Source organism: Diadema setosum, chromosome 8, assembly GCF_964275005.1.
Source record: "Diadema setosum chromosome 8, eeDiaSeto1, whole genome shotgun sequence".
NCBI classification, from domain to species: Eukaryota; Metazoa; Echinodermata; class Echinoidea; order Diadematoida; family Diadematidae; genus Diadema; species Diadema setosum.
The window spans coordinates 21040239-21058820 of NC_092692.1; the positions used below are offsets into that span (position 1 = coordinate 21040239).

Genomic DNA, 18582 nt, shown 5'->3' on the forward strand with positions numbered 1-18582 from the left:
ATTCATGTACAATGCAGAAGATATCAAGTAACTGGGGGTGGGGGGGGGGGGGAGGGAGAGGGATAGGATTATGTCTCATCATGGAGTGAAGAAAGAGAAAACCGCAGGCTAGTAAAAGCTTTGAGCAAAATTATAGACAGACATCAATTAGTGTAGTCACTTAATGCCATGTCCTTTGTCAACATATTTATATTAACCATTCTGTTGAAAAGAACTCATACGTGGAGTAGAACCAAATAAAAGAATACCCTTTGTGATTTTGCAGTCACACGACCCTTACGGCCATTTTGAGGTTTTCGCAGAAGACCATATAATGAAGTGTCATGGTTTTATCATCCCCATGACTTTGCATCATGTTTTGCATTAGTTAAGGCAGCTTTTTGTACAAAGGCAGATCTTTCCATAAATTGTGCTTACTGACAATGGGTCTGATGTTTGATGTGCATTTGCGCAAGGGGGGATTTTGTCATTCTTGTTTTTATTCCAAGTCAATGGCACAGTGGTGTGTGTATCTGGAAATTGAGATGAGAGAAGTATGATTAGCCTACTTAAATTTTTATTTTGATTCAGGCGCAAGGTAAAGTCGACTTCATTTTAACCCTATGTACAAGTTGTAGGTCAAACGTCATGCCTCTTACAAATCATCGATATAGAATGAGCATTGCAACAGAAATGGTGAAAGATGGTGAAGACTGTATTATACACACGCTCTTGCCAACATTGATGTATCAGAGTTGGGGGGGGGGGGGGCGGAGACTTGTCCAGAGCATAATTATAAAGCCCCTTGTAGTGATAAGCACGATTATGACTTTCAATATTTTCTGTCATACTTTCCAATTTTTAATTGAAATATGCAATTAAAATTTCCATTGAAAGATTAGTTTTCTTTGAAAATTTCACCGTTATGGTTGGATTAAATTTATGTTGTTTTTTTTTCACAATTCTGCAAAGTGCATCCAATTTTCATAGTTTTGACATGTGTTTTTTTTTTCAAAGTATTTTATAACAAATTTGAATCATGTGGTTTTGAAATAGGAACACTATCTGTGTAAGGCTGAATCACTGGAATAATTTTGGTGTCTAAAGGGAGGAAGGCATAAACTACTGTATATGCCATATATTTCGCGAGTCTAAATTTTCGCGAATCGGGAATTTCGCGAGTGGTTAAATTCGCGATTGTGGAGTCCTGCACTGAATGGAGAAATGTACACGCGTATGTCACATTCACATAGGGATCAGAGTCAATATTTTCGCATGTCTTTAATTTCGCGAATAGTTCCCAACTCGCAAAATTCACGAAAATAAAAACCTCGCGAAATATTCGGCGTATACAATACATAGAAAATAAAACAATGTCCAAACCTTTGTCTATGTAAACAGACAATTTGTATCCAAGTGTATGGATGTGCATTATTTTAGATGCTGGTGACTCCATGATTTCACAGATATGTTCAAACCTAATTTGTTTGAAGCACAGAGATTCACGTTGTTGTACATATTGATATCATTTCAAAAAGAATTGTTCTTATCTTTGTTGTAAAACACACCCTGTGTTTATTTAAAATGTCATAAATCTGTTGAAGAAAGAACAATGAAGATTATGTTGGTCTTACTTGTGTCACAATTTATTACTAGTATGCTGGAACACAAATCTGTGAGTGTTTGCTACATATTGGAAAGTGAAGTGTTCTGTCTTGGCAACTGATTTATTCAACTTTATGATATGCCAGGTAGGACGTGTCGAAAACATAGTTTAGCAGTGCCTTGCGCTTCAAGGTAACAGTTTTATACGATGGAAGGACTTGAACTACCGGTATGTGATTGAAATATCTTAGCCGTGGACCTGCTGATGACTTGCAGGTGTACAATATCTGGTGCTCCCTCTTTCCAGTGTAGATTTCTTACAGTGTACAAAAGAGGAATAGCTCTATATATTCAAATGGTTGATTTATTTTTCCGAAGACAGTTTGTACTGTGACAGGGTGATTGTACGTATTAACAAAGGGAAAAATCTAAAGGTATTTTTTACAGTATTACTGAAATAGATGTATGAATTGTCTGCTAGTAACTTGAAATAATGATAATAGTAAAAATCATTTGTTGAGTGCAGAAACTATATATACATTTGACTGCACTGCAAAAGCTCCGTAATTAAAGAGTCATGATAGCAAGTATTAAAGTGTGCTGGTGAAAAGTGGGAGTTAAAGGCATAAGATTGCAGAAGTTTAGATATATTTCAGGTCTGAATGGTGCTGGCAATTGTGGCAGCTGCCCTGCACATGATAAATTCAGAGGGTATCTGTGTGCAATCAGCTTGAGTGTAGGAGCTAGAAGATCTCATATCTGTAATCTGAGATCAACAAACATAGAACTCAAGCGTGCAAAAGTTTTATATTTGATTCTGAATAAGTAAATTTATGAAGAATATGTGTATATAAAGTGATTTGCTGGATGTTATCAGTCAGATGAAATCATCAATGAATACCACTGTATGCCTTCACCACTATGAAGTAATCGTTGGAATTTTCTCCTTCTTTGATCAGGCGCGGTGGAGCACCCCAATTTGCATCTCATTATCGCCCCGTTCTATTTGAATTTCCAACGGGCATCCACGGCTGCCCGAAACTGTGTGCATGAAAAAGTCAAATCTTTACCTATTCCTTGTGCCGCTATGCGTGCCGCTAGTAAACTCAAACTTCCCACACTATCTAAGTTTTTAAAAACCTTCCTTTTGATGAAAAAATTATGAAATTTGCTGCACTAGAACTTGAGATATTAAAGCGTTTTGAAAATCACCTCTCGCAAAACATGCTCTCTGTTTTTTTCCGACTGGACTATGGCCGGGCTCCAATGTGTCCGAAACTGGCAACATAAGTTCATCAGGCCTCAATCCATATATGGTGAAAGTTTTCGCTTTGTACCACCTGTACTTCTTGAGAAATCAACTTGTTTCTACAGGGTTTGGAATAGAAAATTGTAGTCGGCGAAACAATTGAAAATGACGTCATTTCTTTTCCCGTAATATTGGGCATGCGTGGTACGTGAGATTCAGGATTTCGTGCTCATTGTTGGTTTGCATGTGACGCAGTCAATTTTGCTGAGTGTCGCACGGCGGTGATTGCTGAGCTGCTGCCGCGCACGCTGCATGCAGCAATGCGTTGTGTGTGCTGTGACATGCAACGCCACAGTGACGCGATTAATTATACATGGGACCGACCTGTACGCTTTGCGTTCGTGTCATTTTTGACATCACCTTCTGTTTTTTTCCGACACAACCATGGCCGGGAATATTATGGTATGAAATTTAAAATGCAAGCAGATTAATAAATTTCGGTGTACTTTGTTTGAATGGCGCTTTTGTTCCGCAATCACACTTCGTGAATTTTAGGATGATTTTCGAGGCATATTTTTGGTAATTTTGCTCGCCAGGTTTTCGCTAAAATTTCACATTTTATCATTGTCAAATCCTTTAATATGTTATATGTGCATATTCGGACATGTTTTCAAATTCAAACTAACTCAATTTTAATCCGAAAATAGGTTTCCTGAAATTGTTATTAGCTTGAGAAGTTGTTTACTTTTTCTCAACTACGCGAGTACATGTTGTTTACTTTATGCAAATGAGGCTCGGCTGCCGATGGATTTCTGCGAGATAATTGGGGTGCTCCACCGCGCCTGTGATGTTGTACGTCAAGCATAGAATAAATATGGATTTTGTGGGCACAAGATCAAAGGCAATCATGCCCCAAATGTCAACCATTTGGTCTTATTGCAAAAGAAATAATGATAATAATAATAATAATAATAATAATAATAATAATAATAATAATAATAATAATAATAATAATAATAATAATAATAATAATAATAATAATAATAATAATAATAATAATAATAATAATAATAAATATTTGAGAATTTTAAGTATGTGCAAATTCAGGCCTAAAAAAAAAAAAAAAAAAAAAAAAAAAAATTGATAAGTGTGAAGTTATCAGCATCACTGTGCCAGGATCTCGAATGAACCAGGTTGGTAGTGTACTTTATGATGTATCCATAGACAGGGATGGCTAGGCATTGATATTGTCCAGATGTTGCTTTTATAGAGGTGTTATAACACAGTCCTGGGCCCTGTTTTATAAAGAGTTACAATTGATTATTATAGTTGATTTCTATCATAAGTCTATTGCAGCCTGTGTGGTAAGGAAATGTATAATCGATTATATCTTTTGATAAAACAGGGCCCTGACATCCCTACAGAGTTTTATATTCCCTGAGTACACAGCTGAGAGAGAATGTTGTCTAGAGGGAAAGATGTAACTTCCAAGGGACTGTCAAGTATTACTTTACAACGATAGATAAGGCGATATATATCATATTATATGGTCTATGTTAATACACATTATTTCGTTCTAGTCCCAGTCCCCTCAGCAGCCAGTCAAATCCTGGAATTGTATTACCTGGTGTGATGTCACTGCAGGCAACATAACAAATCCAATCCTTGCTGCATTAGTCATGTGATGGCATAATGTCCAATCACTGATCAGTATTTATGTAGACCATTTAATATAAACAGTTGTAAAAAAAAAAAAAAAAATGTAGGTCACTTTAAAAAAAGGGGTGTATTATTGTTTCAATTTTCAAGTGATATATTTTAAAAGCAATTTGGAGATGAAACATTGGACATGAACTGTGAATTGTATGTCGACTATAATGGGTACAGACTTCCAAGCATTTCTCAGTGCTCACAATTGTACACTGTACGGTGTATGAAGACATTGTATTTTGCATCCTTCATGATGGCTTTTTTCAACTCTGCTAGCTGACGAAGATTGCACGTCTGCATAGTTATGTACATCTTGGAGGATGTGTCATGAGTCTTATAATACAGCAGTCATCTGACAAGACATGCGATGAGGTGTAAAAGTTGTGTTTTCTTTCGTCTCGTATGGTGACAAGTACAGAGTCTTGGCAGGGATTCCCCCTTGCAAACCCCTCGGCAGTCTTCAGCTGCACATCCGATAGACGATTTATGCAGTCATCCAGGCAAATGAAACTTTTACTCCTACTTCTGGGACTCTTTGTATAAAGGATGTCAACCCACTTTGTTCACTCTGATCAAATACGATAGAGGGTACTTCGCATGTACCACGTAAAGGATGCATATTATATATTTGTTTCCATCATTTATCAAAAACATACAAAAAAGGGAGGCAGCCATCATACAAAAGAACACAAAGCATGATTTATTAATGTCTAAAATGTTCATTATCTTTGAATTTTTAGGTCCCTTTCAGCCTGCAAACAGTTAATTTATACAGTCAAGATCTTGCAGAGCTTTTCACATAGATAGCAGGAAGTTTAGCGCACTATTCCCCTCTCAAATTCATAGCGACGAATCCTACTTCATTCACACAATAACAGCGAAATTCATACTACTTTCAAAATTGGACCCCCCCCCCCCCCAATTTGAAGTTTTACATTAAGGTTTGGGTCACAATTAGATATGCAAATCAGTGGAGATAATAGCAGAATTGCCCTGATACTCTTTTTTGCGTGTATCTTTTCCCCTAATATTTCATGGGATCATTAGAGCAATGTTATATATTGTACCAACTTCAGATTAGTTTGGTGCAAAGGACATGATTTTTTTTTTTAATTTAAAAGAGGAGACCCACCCCCAAAATAGATAAAGTCTAAAAGAAAGAGGAAAAAATACCGACAGAATGTTCCAAAAATGACAAAAATCGGGCAAGAAATTAGGATGATATTACATTTTGAAATTTCACAGTTCTTAAGAAAACATTTCATGACCAGTCCTTATGAATATTCAAATGAGCTAGTTGATGATGTCATTCCCTTCTAATTTTTCATGCATGTTACACATGAATTTGGAAAAAATTGTTATTTTTAAGTAATACTCTACAGGTAAAAGCACATTCCCATACCACAATATATCAGAGTTAACCCAAATTTTGTTCTTTTTTTTTTGTGGTGGCTTTAAGGCAAGTTTTATATCTATCAACAACTGAAATATGAGATTTTATCATTTCTATGATAAGAATGAGAAAATATGACAGCATCACATCATCAACTTTCTGATTTGAATATTCATGACTGGTCAAGAAATGTTTTCCAAAAAAATTTGAAATTTCAAAATTTCATAGCTTTCTTATTTCTGATCCAATTTTGATCATTTTGCACTGTTCTGCAGGGATTTTTTTTTCTCTCTTTTTTTTTTTTGAAACTGATAAAATTTTGGAATGGATTTCTTCCTGAAGGAATTCCTAATCAATTTGGGAAAAAGACTTTTTAAGACCCGATAATAGAAAAATAATGATTTGATGACATTACTCTGTATATTCTATCTCATATTGTGATGGAAATAACAAGTTCAAGGGGTGGTATCGTTTGGGTTGAGATGGAGATGCAGGTTTTAACTTTTTGAAAGATAATTAGAAACCACTCGTATGAAATATGAAGGGGATATAATTCTAAAAGGAATTCAACGTTTATTTGCTGACAATTGGTTTTGAAATGGCTGAGATATCCTGAAACAAAGAGCTCCTAATAAAAGGTGGGTCCCACCTTTGACTAGGACCACTTGGTTTTGGATATCTCAGCCGTGTCAAAATCATTTTCATCAAGTAAACTTGTAGTTCCCCTTAGAATTGTATGCTCTCTAATATTTTGTATAAGGCATTTCTATTTATCTTGCAGAAAGCTAAAACCTGAATAGTCATCTCAACCAAAAGTAAACTATCCCTTTAAGATTATAAGACTTTGTTTCTTGATTTTCAGGTTTGTTTTCAGGTCTAATGAAACTCTCCATGTCAGTTTGACTTGAGCTCAGTTAGCGACTGTCAATGTGGACTTTGGAGTATTGTACCAACACACTTGTACATACAAGCCAGGAGTTACTAGGCTGGCTTAGCTCCTTGGTTCGTGAAATATTTTGTGAATTAAGTGTGTCTCTATGTCCCCATCCACAGCATGTCAGCTAATTGTCATGATTTTGATACCTCCATTACCTGTATCCTCGAGATATTTGTTTGTTAAAAAAGAACAAAGGAAGAAAACAATGAAATCGCATTACAGAATTTATTAATGGATCAAAATTTTCAAATTTTTTCTCACCACTTGGCATTCACACCAATGAAAATATTCTATGTCAGCCCTCAAGGTAATGTTACAGTGTGCTAAACATGTAAACATAAAAACATAAACATAGAATGCCAGTCATTCATGACAGAATTTCCTTCCCTACCATTTTCATATGAGGGTAGATGTGAAATAAAGATACAATACAATACAATAATCACATTTTTGTACGTGTTTAGCACTCTTATGAACTATTTATTTCACAGCACTTTTATATACTGTATCACATTGTCCAGAGCGTGACTACAAATACACTCTGAAGGAATTTATCTATTCAATTTCTCTATATATTCCAAACAATTTCAAATCTAAAGTCAAAAACAACATTACCAAAATACACCATTGAAAAACATACAGACAGTACCAAACAAAGGATAGGAAAACACTTGTACTGCGATGTTTTCAAACTGTGAACATTCCACTCATCTAGCGTAAGCTTAGAATGACTAGAGCATGCAGCCAATCGCCGTGACGAGCATGCAGTACGATCACTAGTTCCCGCGATCGATCATTGAAAAAAAAAAAAAAAAGCAAAAAAAAAAAAAAAAATGCGCGTTCTACTCAATTGCGCATGCGTATCACCATTACTCCATTTTGTACCTTCCCTGGACGTGACAGACGAAATCCTTCGCCGCAATTTTGCATGAACAGTTGCGAAATTTGGCGGAGAATTGATTCTACCAGACAGTTTCTTCCCCCGTATGGCTTCAGAAGAGAACCTTGCTCCTTTAAAATCTGTTCTCGTGAATAGCAATTCTTCAGAACGTAAGTAAAAACCAAGAACACTGGTGAAGCTAGAGTGTGTCGGAGCGAGATGATTGATTCGCATGTCTGCTGCAGCGCTGGATGCCAATAGGCAATGGCAAGTGGTATGCTGTGCTATAATGATAGTGCGTGCTGCTGCTGCCTGTGCTGTGCCGCCTGCTACCCATACCGTACAGTGCAGCAGAGATATGTGCAATCTGCACAGAGATTGGATGTAGGCAACCTAGCTACGTAATGATGATGATGGGCATACATGTGTGTAGGAATAGAGTGCGGCAAAATGTAAAATTCAGAGCAGATCATAGCAATTTGAATAGGGCTAGTCGGGCTATATACAGTGGAAGGAGCGGTAGGTGCTAGAGAGTTTACACCACCTTTATTTTTAGTCCTTGTCAATTGATTTCCAAACGTGCACTCACTCTAAATGTTCCACAACCAAGAAAAATAATCGGGTGGGATCCTATTTCTAGGATTACTAGGATAGTAACGTTAGGAGAACCTATGTCTTCTGCCATTTGTATTCTGAGTGAGACCAAAGTTTGTTTTTACGCTTATAATTTTGCTCATGTTGGCTTGTAACGTTATTGTAGATCTAGGGTAAGGGCACCAGTATTCGGTCAGGCACCGGTATTCAGTCACTTATCACTAGTCACCAGCCAGTAAGTTCAACTGTCACAACACACGCAAATCACACTAATTCACATAGGTCCCTACTTGCACACTCATTCACAACAGGAAACTCCCTTAGCCCCCTCCAAAAACCCATCCAAAATCCCAAATTTTACCGTCAAAAGTGCAGAGTCGGCGCTACTTTCCAAAAGCGCGCGCGGATAAGGCCCAGTTTTAAGAGTACGGGTCGCCGAAAAAGCGCTAAAAATCGAGGAATACGCCGTTCTCTCGCGGGATTTTTCGCATATCGCAAGCTTGGAGTGTAATGGTATCCTCAAAAACGCAAAAGAAAAACAAAATGTCCGTACGTGCCGATACAGTGTCCCAATGTACAAGTAGGGTGTCTGGAGCATTTTTGTAACTTTTGAAATTCTCTGAAAAACGAATTGTGAACTATTTTATATGAAAGAGGATTACATCATTAAGACACATTTCAAATTTCATGGCGAAACGATGTTTCTATCTTGAGAAATTTAACTTTCAAATCACAGCAATATTACCCCACTTTTTTCCGAGAACGCTCCAAAATGTGTCCAAATCAGTACACCGGAAAGTTTCATTCGCGTGTGGATCTCGAGCGATCGGATAATGAGCGTACAGCGGTTAGAAAATACGCGTAACAAGCGCTGAAGCCACTCCCCCGCAATGTCGTCACACCGCATGTGGTGTTTGTGTATGTATGTATGTATGTGTGTGTGTGTGTGTGTGTGTGTACACATTTGTATGTGCTCGCTACCCTTACCGTGCCACACAGCGCAGTTGTTTACACTACAGACCCACACAACCCCCAAATCATCGCGATAAAGCTAGCGCGAAAGCATGCTCTTGTCGGCGTGCGAGAATTATGCGCCAGCTAGCCGCGCAGTGCTACCTCGGGCAGCTAGCCTCGCAATCGCGCTGCAGTATCAGTACATGCAGCTCGCGGATATCGCCACGCACATGCACGCACCGTGACCATGCATGTGAGTGATGCCAGCGCTGTACAGGAAGCATGTCGTCCAGCAGCTTCTTGCGTGAAAATGATGCCAAATTACCACCATCCATAAAAGCATTAAAGAGCCTACAGGCTATAGTAATCTTTTGAAAAAAACCTCGATTTGAAGTTCAGTAACAAATATCGGTATTCGTAATAGGTCTACTCGATCGTACTCACAGTTTCCCGTTCAATCGTGTCTTCCACGCGTAGGCCTGGGAAGAAATTGCTCATTTACGATCGAGCTGTGGCTCTACGCCTACGTATGCATACAACTTATTTGTTTGCGATAACTGCCACATCGGCTGTCTGAGAAAAGCGAGAGTCAGTGTTGTCAATAGTGTTTTGTTTGTGACTGTGGTTGTATGTATTGAGTCTACACGAAGGCACGTGGCATTTAGCATTGTCCATTTGTAAACTGTGGTGTGGAATCAGTGTGTATCAAACATCGTGCGTTGCACAATCATGCTGTCGACCGGGGTGTAGCGCTGTAGCAACACAAGCTAGCTAGGTCGACAGCGCGTGCCCGGCTATGCCATTAACAGCATGCCTGCTACGTAGCTGGCATATCCGCATGTTCCTGCTGCTGCGCTGCCTAGCCTGGCTGCGCTGCGGATGCGGCGATAGCGAAGAGTAGCACTGCAACAGACGCGGTCGTATGTATACGTATGGTACACACACACACACACACACACACACACACACACAGGCGTTCTACATACACACATCATGCACACGCAATCCAGCTTCGCGCCGCGAACGCCATGTGGCTGCGTTGCGTGTTGAATTTAAATATGCATGACGCCAAATACGCGAAAGTTACCATGGATCCTTGCATACGAAGCCACGCCTTGAACGTTCGCTGCAGCCGAAAAATTATTGCAAGGGGTGCTTTCAAGGCAAAATCCACAGTCGAAGACGTGGAGCTAGCGAAAAACTAACCACACCATCGGATTCAGCATATCCTAAACTACTCACATGCTACACGCTGGTGCACGATCCGACACCCTAGTACAAGGGTTGAATGCAAGTGCCGAGGCCCCAGTATTCGGTCACCAACGGTCGCCGCAACTTCCCCGATGCAATTTTGCGCCAACAAGGTAGCGCGCGCGCGCGTTTTTCAGCTGCCTTGAACACGCATTGACTTTGAACGCGCACATCGCGTGACCGAATACTGGAGCCGATGACCGTATACTGGGGAATTTTCAAGGTGAAATATTTCGCGATTTTGTGCAATTCTGTGAGATATTTAACGAAATGAAAGTTGAGATTAAAGAAATTTGATATATTTCACATACATTGCTGTAGATATGATGTGTGTATGTATTATTTTAGTTTGAAAAATATTGCAAAAAAGCTTAAGTGACCGAATACTGGGGATTTTACCCTAACTCAATTGCAGCGTTGCGCTGTGCTGTGATGCACACTTGAAGCAAATCGGCAGCACTGTACAAAACATGTTCATTTAAAACATCATAGCAGCAACTGAGCAAGGGCTCGGCTCACGTGCGCAGTGGTGCAGTTGGTCGCTTAGTCGAGTAGAAAACTAGTTCTCATCTGAATGTGGCAATCACAGCAAGTTTTTCTATTGTATCTTTAAGAAGATAATTTTTTCCCTTTCCCTCAGTGGTTGAGTGTGTTTGCTTCAGTGTGCTTTTTTTTATTTTTTTTTTCTAACTTCTGTCTTCTTCTTTTTTTTCATGCCAAGTATTCCTCACTTTACCCTTCTTTCATATTTTCTATTTTTTTTTCATTTTATTTTAATCTTAAATTTTCTCAATTTCCTGTTCAATCTTATTTTCTGCCTATCACTTTTCATCTTCCTTTTCATTCAGTTTCAATTCATTTTTCTTCTACATTTTAAAGGAAAGAAAGGGAATATAAATGTTGAAAGAAGAGGAAAAACAGACTGAAAAGGAAAAAGAATATAGAATGATATAGAATAGAAGAAAAATGAATCAAAACTGACTGAAAAGGAAGGGATCAGAATTATACAGGCTGAAAAGGAAATTAAAAGATACATTTGCTAAGAAGGAAACAGAAGAAAAGATATTTTGGAGAGGAAAGAAAGGATCAAGGGTTGATGGAGGGAAAGATAACCAGGAGTAAACAAAGAACAGAGTAATGGCAGAAAATAAGATTGAACAGGTAATTGAGATCAGATAAGAGTAAAATAAAAGGGAAAATAGATTAATATGAAGGAAGGGTAAAGTTAGGAAAACACTGTACTTAATAATGAAAAACAAATGTATGTAACAGATGGTCAAGACTATTTATCCTGGTTTGCGACAGTTTCATTCATCATTGAAACTGCCGAATCAGGTGCAAAAATACTGTTACAGTTTTCCATAATACATGTGAGCAACTACTACTTCTATCAGAGCTGCCAAGTCTCCCTAATTCTGCAGGAGTTTCCCTGGAAAGGTCAAAGTCTGTTCATGTCTGAATAAGAGAATACTAAAATCTCCCTGATTTAGGAATAATTTTCGCCCCTTTGAAATGCATTTAACACACAGATATCTCCCTGATTGCTGTATGGAATCTCCCTGATTTGAATGTGGGAATGTTGACAGACCTGTTCTATTCTATGTAGAAAGTGGGACTACTTGTAACTTGTAAGTCACTAGAGTAAGTCAACCAATATTTGTCCGCCTGCCAGAATCTGTCCACCTATTACTCACTCAGACCCCATTTACACATACGACTGACGACGTGAGGCCGGCCTCACGCCGCCTCGAACGTAAGTGTAAACACACAAGTGGACTGACGGCGGCTTGAGGCCGCCCCAGTTTCAGTCCACCTCTGGAGGTGGTTATAGGTCGGCTTCAGGCGGCCTCACGCCGCCTTCACGTATGTGTAAACACAAAGTGGACTGACGCCGGTTTTTGAGAGTCGAGAGTCATGTGGGTTTGTGCAATACTGTAGGGCGGACATGTCATCATTCGTGATTTTGTTGACCTCGCATGCGTCAGAAATCTGAACTTTGAATGACCAACTTGTAGAAATAATCAGATGAGTGCTTTTGTTTTGTGATTCTTTTTTTTTTTGCTTCACTGGAGTCCTGCCGTACTGCATCGATGAGTTTTCTGCTTATTCAGTCGTTCTGTATCCTTTTTTTTTTGTTGTTGTTGTTGTTTTGTTGCGTTTGTGTAACTGTATTTGTAAGGTTTGTATTGTTTTACTTCGTATAGTCCCACCCAGTCAGACTCATAAGTCTTACCCAACAGACGGGCCAAGCCGCCGTATATGTAAACAGGGGGGTAGTCAAGCCGACTTCAAGGCGGCGTCCAGCCGACCAATCTGCTATGTGTAAACACACTTTCGAAATTTTTTGGAGGCGGCTTGACGCCAGCGTGAGGCCGACTCGATAAAGCCGGCCCATGTGTAAATGGGGTCTCAGTCCCATGGCCATTATGGTTGTTTGGGGGCCATGAGGAAGATGCAGGAGATATTCTCCAGGGTCCCATTTCATAAAAGATGTTGGGATAACAACTCTTGCTAGAATAGCAACTTCTAGTGGCAACAGCCAATCAGGAAGCTGGGTTCACGTCATGGCATTACAATCCAGTAAGAATTGCGATCACAGCAACTTTTAATGAAATGGAGCCCAGGCCGTTTGGTTGGCAGCTTTCCTGAGAAGATCTGGCATCGTCATCCTGGTCCAATCCTTTATATTTTTGAGCCAGTTTTTCCTCTGCCGTCCTTGTCTGCATCCGCCTTCAGCAGTACCTTGTAAGATGGTTTTTGAAAGGATGTTGTGACAAACAGTATGGCCAAACCAACACCCTTTCCAAAACCATCTTATTACTTACCATTAGTCACAAGCCAGCAAATTCTATTGTCACAGCACATACATATCACATTTCACACACTGGCACTGTCGTTCACATTCAGGAATGTCCCGTAGTCACTTTAAAAAAAATCCATAAAAAATCCCAAATTATGCTGTCAAAAATGCAAAATATGTGTCATTTTCAAAGCACGTGGGAATTAAGTCCAGTGTTAAGGATCAGTGTTGCTGAAAAAGCACTAAAAATAGAGAAATACACTGTTCTTTTACGAGATTTTCACCCATCGCAAGCTCAGAGTGTGGGGGTAATGTAACAGCAGAAATGCAAAAGAAAAACAAAACCTCCATATGGGCCGATGCAATGACTAAATGTATAGGGGTTGAATGCAAGTGCCAACTTGCCAGAATTTGTCCACAAACAGGCACTGCAGCATCCGCGATACAACCTTGCACCAACAAGGTATGCTGTGGTGCATTTTTCAGGAGCACTGAATGCGCATAGCACCCGTCTGAATTCTGGCCAGGCCGGTTGGATTCTGGTTGATTATCATATTCTGTGAGGCGGTTTGTGTATTATCGGCATGGGCAGCGCCATTACTGCAGTGTCCCGGCCGACCCCCTCCCCCACCCCCTCCCTACATTAGCACGCGCATGGAATGAAAAACTGATGCACGGTTGTTTTAGCCAATAGGCGTCTCGTACTGAGTGCACAAACGCTTGCTTAATGCGCGAACCTTTGTAACAAGTGCGCGTACTCCTGCTACAAGTGCGCAATAAACGTGTTGCCCGTGGGGTAGGGGAGAGGAGGGGGGGTAGGCTGGGACACCGCAATTTGAGCTAATGGCTGCGCCCAGTGCCACAAATTGTCTGCTGCCCTCAACGAACCCGTATTTTTGGATTTTCTGAAATTCTTCGATGTATTTAACATAATCAACATCGAGATAAAATTATTTTAATTATTTTTGTAGTCACCATACCATAATCGCCAGCAATAAGGCCGCACAATTTTTACCAAAAATAAAACAGTGAAATCGGAGTGAGGTCTATATGCCAGCACAAGCAAATTATTCTTTTTCCAGCTCCGAGAATCACTTGCCTAACCAACACACATTATATAGATGATGACTGGTGGGGGAGGGAACATACCGAATGTTCCACCCGAAGGGTTTGGAATGCTATTGAGGGAGGTTACAAGTCCCGAGACGAAGTCGAGGGACTTATAGCCACCCGAAATAGCATTTCAAACCCTGAGGGTGGAACGTTTGGTACATGTTCGCGACAACAAAAGTCATCATCTGTTATATTATATGGGTTAGTCAAATACGTCAAATACATTAACGTCAACCACCAGCACAATGCATTCGATTACTCGTGCAGATCGCAAAGCCAAATTCACTGTGGGCATACGGTCCTAGGCCTTCTGTCATTTGTTACGTGAAAATGTTTTCCCATGGGAGAACATTACAAAAATGTTCTGCCCATGGGCAAACATAACAAATGTACCTCCATCACGTGACTGTGTTTAGCCAATCACTAACTAACCCATTTAATATAATCATGTATGAGACTATGCAATGTGCCATTGAGCAGTGCAATATCAACCTCTGAATTAATCCGTCTTGCAGACAATGTTCTGTTCTGCAATCAAGTGACACTATTTTTGTCAAGCCCAACGGAGGTGAGGGGAGACTAAGGGATTGCCTGCGGCGTCTGTCCGTCCGCCATCCGTCCATCTGTCCGTTGTCTGTCCGTAACGCTACAAAAACTTCAATAACTCTTTACTCTGGGCTTCAATTCAAGGGTCGCACTTAACTTTTTTTTTTTTAACTAGCCAGGCGGACTACTTAGAATCAATTTTGACACTGAAGCAATATTTTGGCTAGCCAGACGGTCTAGTAACTTCAGAATTTTACGATTTTTAGCTAGTCCGATGTGATTTTGGGTGACCAATGGCCAGCAGACCATTGCCAATTTCGAACCGTGCAATTGCAATCAAACTTCAAGGGAAGAGGGGTCATACAAAGTTTCACATTTTACCATATATGAAGGTCACCTCAAGGTCAAAGCTCACAGGCAGGGGTCAATGAACTTTAGGGCCCAATGTTAAGTTTTGGGGAGTGGATGGTCACCACAAGGTCAATGGTCACAAGCATGGGTCAACGAACTTTTAGAGCCCAATGTTAAGTTTCTATGGCACGTTTATATTATGGGTCATAACTTTTGATCCATAACTCCATTTGTGACTAAACTTGGATGGTAGATGTCCCTTGGGGAGTGGATGGTCACCACAAGGTCAATGGTCACAAGCATGGGTCAACAAACTTTTAGAGCCCAATGTTAAGTTTTTATGGTGCGTTTCTATTATGGGTCATAACTTTTGATCCATAGGTCTGTTTGTGACCAAACTTGGATGGTAGATGTCCCTTGGGGAGTGGATGATCACCACAAGGTCAAAGATTACAAGCATGGGTCAACGAACTTTTAGAGCCCAATGTTAAGTTTTTATGGTGCGTTTCTATTATGGGTCATAACTTTTGATCCATAACTCCATTTGTGACTAAACTTGGATGGTAGATGTCCCTTGGGGAGTGGATGGTCACCACAAGGTCAATGGTCACAAGCATGGGTCAACAAACTTTAAGAGCCCAATGTTAAGTTTTTATGGTGCGTTTCTATTGTGGGTCATAACTTTTGATCCATAGGTCTGTTTGTGACCAAACTTGGATGGTAGATGTCCCTTGGGGAGTGGATGATCACCACAAGGTCAAAGATTACAAGCATGGGTCAACGAACTTTTAGAGCCCAATGTTAAGTTTTTATGGTGCGTTTCTATTATGGGTCATACCTTTTGATCCATAACTCCATTTGTGACTAAACTTGGATGGTAGATGTCCCTTGGGGAGTGGATGGTCACCACAAGGTCAATGGTCACAAGCATGGGTCAACAAACTTTTAGAGCCCAATGTTAAGTTTTTATGGTGCGTTTCTATTATGGGTCATAACTTTTGATCCATAGGTCCGTTTGTGACCAAACTTGGATGGTAGATGCCCCTTTAGGGAGTGGATGGTCACCACAAGGTCAAAGGTCACAGGCAGGGGTCAACAAACTTTAAGGGCCCATTGGTAAGTTTTTATGGCACGTTTCTTTTTTGCCATAAATTTTTACCCTTTTATTAACTATACACAGCCCAGTCGCTGTACATGGTACGTCGCGACAGGGCTGTACGCGCGCGACCACCAACCACTAGGAGAGCGACGTAATCGTATCACGATAGCTTTGACTTTTGATACTTACGTTCATTTTTGTCACCTCAAACCCATCGAGTATACTCTTCAATATTTACTCTACATCTGATGCTATCAGTATTCAAATGTACAAAATGAAACTTACCGAAATTGATCATCATATCCAGCATGTCCACACCGTACACAATCTTTCACGCCAGGCCAAGTTTAGATATCGGGTGGTCACGTGATGTGAATGCCCTTTCAAAAGGTCGCGCTGTCGACCGTGCTGTTACACTCAAGCAGCGTACGCACGGTTACTAGTATACAGCTATAAAATGTACTGGGCTTGGCGGCGGCTGGCGTCTGGTCGGGCGACGAGCATTGAGCTCCATACCACGGTTATTGTGTAGCAGACGCCAAGGTTTGTTCGACACTTTCAACGCACACGCGCTCGCTCTGGAGCACATCCGGTCACGCATGCGCATAAGTCAAGGCGCCATTTTGAATCCTGCAACGACGAAGCCCGACGGTCAGGAATTGCGCCAGAAAGTGTAATTTTATTTGTTCCACGGACTTATCGCAAGTGGTCTCCATGGACCCAGTATGGCGGCCTATTCTTCTGTAATAGAAACATGCATTTAACGTGAGTAAAGTATTCTGTTTAAAGGAGAAAAGTATACATTTTCCTAAGTTTTGTAGTTGTGTTGAGGTTCCTCACTTCGAGGCTGCATGCCGCGCACGTCAGACGCTGTTTTCGCATAGCGTAACAGCGTCTGGTCGGGCTACCCTTTTATATCTCTTTATCTGTTATATCTCTTTTTTTTTATCTGTTATAACCCATTTGCGTACAATTTCTTGTACGCGAATGGGCGAGACACATTATGGCACTTGCCTTGTTTTACTTTATTACCTACTTATCACCGTTGCCTATGCCCATACTGAGGACATTGTAAAAAAAAGTCTTAAAACGAAAGCACAGCGCGATCACAAGTTGGTGTGCATTGCCATACCAGCAATTGCAATCCTGCACACATCACACAATAGCACAATCTCATGCAATTATTCAGTACTTGGCCATTGAATTGTACAGTGTGTTTGAATGGAGACACACCGGTACTTGGCTATTGGTTAGTGTGTGAGAGTGTACACACACACACACTCATTTATTCCTCACATTAGGGTCCTGCACACAGAAATAGCATTCAGAATCCTGACGAGCAGTTTGCATCAACCAGAAAAACTTATGGTAAACATGAAATATCATAGGAAACGGGAAAACATATTTTCTTTTTTTAAAGTTTCTATCAAGAATAATGTAGAAAAGTGAAAAAAAAAGTTTTGATCTCAACAAAAGCCCTAAGTAGATTTTTTTGTATTTTTGTTTGTCATCACCAAAGTCGGGATACCGCTTATCCAGCAAACACAGTACACTGTTGTGCATTAATGATTTTGTATAAATTATTTTAGTTTAATAAATATTGCAGAAAAGCTTCATTAAGTGACGGAATTCTGGTCAGCTTACTCTAGACTAAGCACATTCAATTTTCTTTAGAAGAGTCCATCATCATGATCATGAACGCTCGATGGCGTGCTTGCTTTTCCGACTCCTAAGAGCCATAGAACCTAGCACTTTTGGCCAGAAAGATTGGCATAGGCAGCGACAGGTGGTTGGCAGTGAATCGGAGGGGCGCATGATCCGTGTTTTTCAATATTTGCACATACAATGTAACCCATTCCCTATGTCTATGAAGGGACTGATAACAAATGGGTGTGAAAATGTCAAGAGGTAAAATGTCAGAGGTAATAATGCCGAGTGTTAAAAACATCAGAGGTACATGTAAAAATATCAGAGGTAAAAATATCAGAGGTAATGATTTAATGACAATTGTAAGCACTGCTGTGCCTTGCAAGGAGAAAACTACACTAAATTGACTTCTGACTGGAATTGGTCGGTTCAACACCAACTTGTACCACTGGGGTCTGCACGTCTGTGCCCTTC

General features: G+C 40.1%; 1 protein-coding gene across 3 annotated transcripts in view; it reads left to right on the top strand.

Annotated features, from left to right (window-relative positions):
- The first annotated feature begins 7783 nt into the window (after positions 1–7783).
- The window catches only part of LOC140231435 (uncharacterized), an 89280-nt gene continuing 78481 nt past the window's right edge, over positions 7784–18582 (top strand). For all 3 annotated transcript variants that reach the window (XM_072311558.1, XM_072311560.1, XM_072311561.1), the window contains exon 1: positions 7784–7923. In XM_072311558.1, the coding sequence (XP_072167659.1) occupies positions 7860–7923 (64 nt within the window). In that variant the 5' untranslated portion in view covers positions 7784–7859. The remainder of the gene's footprint in view (positions 7924–18582) is intronic.